Genomic DNA, 9,228 nt, shown 5'->3' with positions numbered 1-9,228 from the left:
ACCAGTAGTGTTTCTTAGTGAAAAACTGCGAAACTACTTTGCGAGCTACATTTCAGTACTGGGAAGTTCTAACAATGATAATGATACACCAAGAAGGAACTACTTGCTTTTCTGAGTTTATCACATTCAAAAAGCTTCTTTAGGAAAAAAACCCCATGAACCCTAAATACATAGCAAAACCCTACAGTAGTGATTGGACCTGCACAGCCAGAAGCATAGGTACAATTTTATGCTGCATTAATGAACACGCAAGTGATGAGGTATTATTCTTATAGAAGCTGAAAGCTGTTAATAAGGTTGGGAGATTTAAATTTCAGTAACTGAACGACTGACACAAATATTTCATGTTTTAAGGAACCATTTATTTGGAGCACTTCAACAGTTAGGGTCCAGACACTACAGCTTGAGTTGTACTGGCTTGTGTTTTCTTCAGAATGAAATTACATATGTAGTCTACAGAGAGAAATGCACTTCCTTGTGGAAAAGAAGCTGTAGCCATTTTATATTAGATATTTTATGTAGATATTTTATATTAGACAATAAAACACTGCTTGAACTTCAATTACAGGAAGCTTAATTCTGTCTGGGTAGTGATTTTAAGTCTGCACGACTACTTACGTACTTACAGGTGGCTTTGGCAAAGTAATACAGTGTCAAGGTACTAATAAGTCCAAATTGCAGGAGAGTTTCAGCCCTTGACAATGGTGGAGGTGCAAGTAGTAGAAGTAGTGGTAGCAAGGTGATCTGTGAACATTATTTAAATAGATTGTTCTGGGTTGCAAGAGTGAATCCTGTATTGCTGCATGTATACATGAACAAAATAAGTTTTCACAAAAACTTGTATATTCAATTAGCTCTATCTAGCTTCAAGGTTTTTTGGGTTTTGTTTGCTTTAAAAAAAAAAAGCAATTAGAGCTATGTTGACTAGATCTAAACATTGGCAGTTTCTATTTTCAGCATGTAGTACATGGAAACAGTTTTTACTGAGTAGAGGTCAAAAGATCTCTTTGATACTGTTGTATAACATGTCATCATTTGTTGTCCCTCACAGAGGCTGAAATCTTCTAAATAACAAAGGATTTGGTATGCTTGAAATCCTAAATGAAACAAACAAAGTTAGTAAGTAATATTTCAAGGATTTAAACCAGAATAACACAGTGTACATTTCAGAAGAAATGAAGGCATTAAGATTGAAAAACAGCATCCCTGAAGCACTTAGTTGATGTTTACTCTTTTCTGGAAAGGGAAGTTTACTGAATGCACTGCTATGCAGAATAGATGTAATTAGGAACCTATTAAAAACACAAGTATTAAACAGCTGTTTTGAGCATCTCATTCATAAGTGCATCAATATAGATAAGGATACCACAACTCTTTGAAGTTTGTTCCTTCCCACTCAGAGCAACCAGGCAGCTGGCCTCAGTTTTTTTTACAAACTTACAAGGTGAATAAATTGCCTTACGCTGTAGTACACTGTTTTGATTAAAGAAGCAGGTGGCACTCGGGAAGCTTTTAAGGATATAATGGAAACTATAAATAGTGAAATTAAGTTGCTCCTAGTTGAAAATTAGTTTGAACTCCATTCTTCTTACACCAATCTGAAAAGCTGGAACAATGTACATTCAGGTAAAGCACATGAGCCCTCTCAAGGAGAAAGGAGGAAAAAGTAAGTTTATCTTCCATATTTAGTCAAGTCTTTGAGCTACACTAATCTTAGGAGAATTAAGGCCCAAACTTTCTCTCCCTGCTGCCTTGGTCCGCATTTCATTTTCTTTAAATTAACCAATAGGCACAAGCATAGCAGAGTGGAATGCTCCACAAACAAGGAACATCATTATTTAGTGGGCACTATAGAGATGAGATTGCCAAATAGTTAAGGGCATTACCTTTTTAGTTTGATGGAGGGAATGTAATCATGAAAAGAGGAAAGAAAAAGGATGAAAGGGCGAAGTATGGAGCAAAGTGATATAGCTGTGTGGCATTTGAGACTTAAGTAATAGGAAGCTTTAATGGCAAACAGGGGTAAGGTATCTCCAGGTATGGGTGGTGTGTGCAAAAATATCCCAGGCTTATGGAATTTTGAAGACACTTAAAACTTTGTGAACACACAACTTAATGCAAAATACTTGCCTTTTCACTTGTAGATTGATAATCGGTCTTCTTTCTGTTAACAGGAAAGAAAACTTTGTTAATGACTTTTCTGGTGTTAGTTTTATCCCTAAGAGAATCTAATTTAGGAGTGCATTTTTTCCTGGCTTCTAGCAGTCCTAAGAGTTTTTCCCCTTTTAGGAAAAAGTTACAATAATATCCATTGAATGCTTTTAGACAGCTGTCATTATCTCATGAACCACTGCCAAATTATCTTCCCTAGCTTGTCTTTTCAGTGCTTCCAGTTATGCATTTTGTCTTGTTCAAAGCCAATATAAACAGCATAATATTCTAAAGTAGTAACTAAATTTAGCTTTAGTATTTTTTAACTTGTTATTACCTATAAGGACTAAGAGAAACTTTTAAAAGCAAAAAGTTAAACCAAAGGCTTGAGGGCAACATCCAAAGCACACAGTTTTAGCCTTGTGTGGGAGATCACTAAAATAGCTTGAGGAATTCCAACTTGCTACTAAGAAATGTAAGGGCATGAAATAAATCCACATTAAAGGAGTAGACCAGACACGCTCAGAAAGTCTACACCCATTGTATTTTTATCAAATATTTCCCAAAATAATCTGTAGACATGGATATGGGAGCTGTTCAACTCGGTTCTGAGCATCTTTTGTCTAGTTCGAAAAGGAGAAGATGCATGCTTGTAGCTGAGTTAGGGAGTGTAAACCATAACTATGTAAGAAGACACATCTCTGCACATTTATCACAGGATTCATGCTTAATCCATTTTCCAGCCAGGGCAATGGTTCTAATAAGGGAACTAGCTGTCATGTAGGATCAAGTTTATTTCAGTGTTCAAAGGAGCCACTGTGGCAGAGTCATGTGAGAAAGGCCCTAAACAATCATCACAGTTATGAAGCCATCAGACACATAAACTAAGTTTGTAGTTACTTGTGTACTACTTGTATCGAGATACTTACTGGGAAGAGCTTTCCTCTGAAAAAGAAGAAGAAAAAAATTATCACAAGAACATCTTCCTTTGATTTTAAGTGCATTGAAATAGTTATCGCTTAATCAGCTCTTCAGTTTCTAGAAGGAGTTTCTCAACAAAATGTCAGATTTAGATGTCATGAGTTTAAACATGTGAGTATCAAAGGTAAAGGAACTTTCAAATGACCATGAATTTTAACAGCAGCTCTGTAAGCCTTTTAATTCTAGGCAGAGGACCTTCTCAGACCTCCACATCGGGCATCCCTTCTTGCTGTGCTGAACTCTGCAGGCACTAACGTTAATGCTGCAGAGAGATTTGGTTGCTGGGTACCGAGATTTTTTGCAGCAATCCTTAAAATCCGTGTTTCTCCACGTGCACTTTAGCCACGACCCAGAAGAGGGAGCCAGTAAGTTGGTTTCCCCGTCATCACAACTCAGCCGCTCAGACTTTTGAGAGCACAAGGGAACTTCACGACTTCTTTGCCATCGCTTCTCAAAATGAGAGCGGGGGCTCTAGGAACCAGGGTTCGGTTCGTTGCGTTCGCTGGGCTGCTGTTTGGCAGCATTACGCACCTGCCCAAATGTCTGCGTGCCATTTTTAAAGTATCTTTTGCAGTAGAAGTTGGCAGAATAAAAATGTTGCTGCTGGTGTAATGCTCTTTAGCTTTAGTACTGTGGACTCAGAGCCTTCATGAAAAGGACATGTTACAGTCAGCAGAAATACAGGGTTGATTTTTTTTGTTTGGTTGGTTTGGGTTAGGTTTTTGGGGGTTTTTTGTGGTTTTGTTTTTTTGACCCAAGAAAGGAGTGATTTGACTTTACTTACTCGTGAAGTAGCCCTTTTTCTGGGCATAAAATACTCCAAGGCCACACAATGCCATTACCAAAGCCACACATACTACTGCAGCAATGATGCCGCTTACATTCAAGTCATCTGTAATTATAAAACATAAGCCCAATGTTATAAATTGTAAAAATTTCCCTTGGTTGGATTTTTCCTAAATATTACTGGTACCTTTTGTATTTATAGGTGGTCTTTGGCCCAAGCAATTGAGGTGTTAGTAACATGCAGATATCCCTAATAAGCATTATTCAAGTCATATGTCTCTAAGGAAAAAACATCTCAAAGCCTTGAAAAGTCTTAAAGCAAGTGTTTTCATATAGTTACTTTGTCTACAGTACGTGAAACAGCTAAGGACAGGGTCAGGTCCCAATCCTGAAGAACTCTTCAGACAAGTTATTCAAAATTCAATGTTTTTTTTATTTTAAAACATTGAGGTTTTGAAAATTCAACACAATAAATACCAACAAATAATTCAGCGCAGATGTCTAAAGTTAAACTTTACACTGGGCTAACACACATCCAACCATTTTTAATTGAAGGTGATGTCTTGTGTATTTCCTGATACAATCATCAGGAGCTTCAGACAGTCATGCATTTTAAGGGGAAAACCAACAACAAACAAAAAATAAGACCAAGCATAAACATTTTCATAGTTCTTTATCATATGTCCAGTTACTTGGATCCTGCCTTTAAGCATACACTAATGTAGAGTTGGGAATTTTACCCCTGAACCTATCAGTTTCTGTTGACAACAATTTAAGATTTTAATTTTCCACAATAGAGGGATTCTATCTTGGTAGCTTGTGGTACACTTGCTCATAAAACCCAGGAATGCATTAAAAGCCATGATGCAGTGATTTTCAAATAAGTTTTAAGAATGAACCAGTTTTGTTAGAGAATACTTGGACATGAACTCCTGTGAAGTATTTGTTAGGATCTTTAGAAACTTTAAGTGTTTCTTTACCATTTGCTTTCCAATCACATCTGTAAGAGTTAATTCTGTATTTTCCAAAAACATTCATACATTTTGGGTTATTAGAGACTTTGCACATCCAGCTTTTGCTAAATTCTTCATTAGCTAACCAACGTTATGCTTCACTGATACTTCATAAGTAGAAAAGAAACAGGCAGCATGATTTTTTTTATTTTCCTTTCTTTTTACTTTCAGTGTTCCTCTGGCAGGTATAAATGGGCCATTCAGTTAAATTTCTGATCTGTTACATTAAGGTCTCACATGAATACGTCGCCAAAGGGAGGCTTTTCATAAAGAAAATGAACGAGTGGACTGGCATGTTGTGCTGTGCATCTTTCACAGAAGCATTACAAAATATTAAAGATCTCAGATGGATGCTGCTGTTGTGTGAAGTTCAGTGTTAAGTAACCTTAAGGGTGGCTGCTGCAGTAATTTTAAGGTACTACAATAGCTACTTTTCTGTGAGACATATTTGTGCTGTAAGAAAGGAATACTTTAAGTAGCTACGGCAACTACACATAAGGAACTCATTATTACTATTATTATTACTCCCCCAAAAGCCATAATCCAAATAGAATTTAATCTGGTCTTAGCTTCTCTGTTGCATCATGCAGTAAAATAATTCCTATTTCAAGACTGTTTTACACCCTTATTTACTTTGACACATACCAACTTGCATTCGCTTCACTGAGCATTTCTGAGATAATCCGATCCCATTGGAAGCTTCACAGAAATACTCTCCAGTGTCATTCTTTGTAACTGTGTTAAATAGCTGTTAAGATAGAGTCCAAAACCATTATCAGAATGGAAAAAAAAAAGGCAGAATTTCCTGTGGGATAGAAATTTTGATCTGTCAACAAAGTTTGCTTGTTTGGTTGATTTTCTTTAACAAAAAAAAAGGTCTGAGAGAAACTCTGGTCCAGTGTGACCTCAGCTTCCTAGTCAAAACCCCAGTCATTAAATTCAGCTTCTGGTCTAAGAGGGTCTTTTAGATGGACATTTTAAATAGATGGAGTGTACCTGGAAGGAGATTATTTTTCAGTGCCCCAGTAGTTTCCAACAAAATGTTTCTTATTTTTTTTAGACATACTCTAATCTGTGAATCTGTGGCATCAGAGCATTTTCTTCATTTCACACATAAAACAAATTTAAAAGAAAAAAATAGAAAAAAAGCATTTCCCATAGAAAGTTTGTGGGCTACTCCCCAAGAAAGGGTACTTTCTAAAGTTAACTGCACTGTTAATCAAACTGCTGTAAAAATGAAATCAAGGAAGAGAAGCACAGAGACTGACCTCATGTCATTTCCAGTGTTTCATATTATTTATTTATCATTAAACCTGTTTTTTTTTTCCTTTAATACATCCCATACTTTTAAACTAGTATTTTCAGGAGTGGTAGGTAATTTGGAGTAGTCCAACTAATTTCCATAGTGTGCTGAAAGATCCACAGCACCTCTGAATGCTTTGTCACATTTCGATTTTTAGGTCTGATCATGCGCAAGAGCAGGGTGACCCTGAACAACTTTAGATATGGCCAGTTCTGAGAGGGAAAAAACCCACACCATAAAACAAACAACTAAACCAAAACACATCTTAAGGTTAGTTAAGTATTAAGGAAATACTGATTCATTCCCACTGACTTGACAGCTACTGGACTGGAATCTGTAAATGCAGATTCTGCATTTGTAAATGCAGACTGCACAGATTCTGACTGCCCTTAGCACTGCACCCCCACTTACGTGTGTGAAGTCAGTATTTTAAATTTTAAGGTGCTATGAAATATAACTCTTTTGACATACTGACAGATCCTTCTCACCTATCACTGTGTTATTTATGATGAATTTTCTAGATTCTGCCCATTTATCATTACTGCATCCTTGCAACTCACCCAATTTGTCTGTACCATGCAGCGTCTGTGGCTTGTCATTGAAATGAGGCAGAAAGCACCTTCTACATTTGTTGGCACATATTTCAGCATGACCTTGATCTTTGACAAAGACCTTGTGTGTTTTTAGATTAAGACCCCCGTGCACCATCGTACTCAACAGCAAATTTGGTTGTCTTACTAGGTAGGTATTACAGAGTTGGTTATTACACTTACCAGAGTGCCAGACTTTTTATTCATTGTGTAAGTTATGTTTGCTGCTCTAGCACCGCCTGTTCCTGTCTTCTCCCATAAGGCAACACCATTCTTGTACCACTGGTACTCAGAGGGAGGAGACCCCTCAGTCTCCTTACAGCTCAGTTCCACTGCTGTGCCCGTCATTGCCGAGCTGGGGACCTCGCATACCGGAGTAGTTGGAGCAACTGGACAATGAAATTGCACTTGTTACTTCTATACAGAGGGTTTGGGGGGTTTTTTGGCTGATTTTAAAATAAAAGGACAAAATAAAGAAAAATAAGCAAAATGCTGACTGATTTTCTTAAGTTTTTGTGAGCACCACACACACACACACACACACACACACACACACACACTTTTGGGCTCCAAAGATTTCAACTTTAAATTAGGAAGATGTATTCAAAAGAGGAAAGTTGTTGAGAGAATTGAAGAAAGAAGGAATAAATGGGGTTTTTTCCATTTTTGGAGCAAATCAGAACTTCATGAATTTATAATCCTTTATGAAGAAGTTTGAGACTTTATAATAATTCATAATACTTTCTTTAAAAGTATTTTTTTCATAGGGAAAAGCAATATAAAAACTGCAAAAGCAGATATTTTATTTTCTTCTGATATGGAGAAAAGAAGAAAACTACCAGCCCCTGTCACTGATCCACTGGGAAAAACACCAGGAATATGCTCAGTATTCACTCCTTTCCCCAACTGGGTAAGAAAACAAACAAAAAATCCCAATGAACAACCAGCTCCACAAAGCCACCACTACTTCTCCTGTAAATAATGTTCACAGATTGCTATCTCACTGCCTGGCATTGCACAGGCACTGCAGCAGTTTCTCCTTCCAAAAAACAGGAGACTGTAGCATATGGGAATGAACTGCTGCTTAGGAATATTTGATAAGTGTTGACAGATGCAGACATTCCAGTGCCAAACACCATGCTCAGCTTATCCAGATTCTCAGCCACTGGATGACTTCAGTTTTAGTAGAAATAGAAGTTTCAGCAACATATATAGAAGCAGACTTTCTACGTTTTGAGAACTGAAACCTACATTTATGTCAACAAAACCCAAACTAGTGCAAGCGTGCATTTTGCAAAGTTATGCTGTGAAGTATGTTGTAGAATGTGTGCGTGTGTTTATAAACCCATCCCAAAGAACACCCATAAATCAGCAGACACACCATATAGACAACTCTACCTTCCATACCCCCTGTCATCATTCAATTTCTTTACAGTAGCCCAAGTTAATAAAGTTTATACCCAATACTGTGAGAGTAATAACAGCCTCTCCCACATGTTGCCTCTCTTCACTCTTTGCACTGATTTCACACCGGTAGGTCCCAGAATCCTTTCTTGTCACATTTCTAATACGGATTCCTGTATTCAGCATCTCTGCTCGGCCTCGAAGATCACCTGTAAGGGAGAACAGAGACAGAGGTTTCTACTCCTTGCTTATAGCAAATGTTTACATTCCATTAACTTGCTCTGAAATAACATTCAATTTATGAACTACTGCTCCTTTGTTCAGTGTTAGTTGTCTAGCAACGAGGAGCAACATGTAATCCCCCTCCAGACAGTCAGGACCTTCCACAACTTGACCATTTAGTTAAAAAAAAACACCAACCAACCAACCAAAAAAAAAAATAAAAATCTCAGGTCAAAAATCACACATCTATTGTATAATTTCTGATTGGAAGATGGAATGTTTGTTTGTTTGTTTCCTGCAGGTATTTCAAGGTAACATGTGTAGCAGTAGTTGTCAAAAAAAGACATCCCTTTCCACTAGAGGGGTGGCAACCACTAACTTACTTAATTACCTTACAGAAAAAACTGCAAAAAAGATCACAGCGAAGCATTTTATATTTTAACTTGGCAAGAAAAACTTGACTGACTTAGCAAAATTACTGCATTCAGACTTCTTACAGTGAGGGCTTCTCATTCTTCAGCTTGTTATGAGATAAAAGTTACATGCACACACAGAACCACAAGTTCCAGTGTTTCTCTAAAGTACACACAGAAAAAGACAATGTCATCAAAACACCAGCACATCTTGCAAGTTCTACAAACTAATAAATTTGCTGTGCTTTTGTTTCACTTCTCAACCTTCATTTCTTATGTACAAGGTACCAGAGACCCATATTTTCTTCAACACATAAAGCTGAGCCAAGTTCTTTTCAGAACATATAAACAGAAATTCCACTTCT

General features: G+C 37.2%; 1 protein-coding gene across 1 annotated transcript in view; it reads right to left on the bottom strand.

Annotated features, from left to right (window-relative positions):
- Window positions 1-340: 340 nt before the first annotated feature.
- Window positions 341-9,228, bottom strand: part of JAM2 (junctional adhesion molecule 2) — a 37,357-nt gene continuing 28,469 nt past the window's right edge. Inside the window, exons 4-10 of the mRNA XM_030469393.1 lie at window positions 8,285-8,437; window positions 7,008-7,213; window positions 5,577-5,679; window positions 3,917-4,024; window positions 3,081-3,096; window positions 2,131-2,164; window positions 341-1,097 (exon numbers count right to left, since the gene is read on the bottom strand). Coding sequence (XP_030325253.1) covers window positions 1,065-1,097; window positions 2,131-2,164; window positions 3,081-3,096; window positions 3,917-4,024; window positions 5,577-5,679; window positions 7,008-7,213; window positions 8,285-8,437 — 653 coding nt within the window. The 3' untranslated portion in view covers window positions 341-1,064. The remainder of the gene's footprint in view (window positions 1,098-2,130; window positions 2,165-3,080; window positions 3,097-3,916; window positions 4,025-5,576; window positions 5,680-7,007; window positions 7,214-8,284; window positions 8,438-9,228) is intronic.

The sequence above is a fragment of the Calypte anna genome, chromosome 1, assembly GCF_003957555.1.
Source record: "Calypte anna isolate BGI_N300 chromosome 1, bCalAnn1_v1.p, whole genome shotgun sequence".
In the NCBI taxonomy this organism is placed as follows: Eukaryota; Metazoa; Chordata; class Aves; order Apodiformes; family Trochilidae; genus Calypte; species Calypte anna.
Note: the sequence above shows the minus strand (reverse complement) of the source record. Positions and strands in the feature narration are given on the sequence as shown.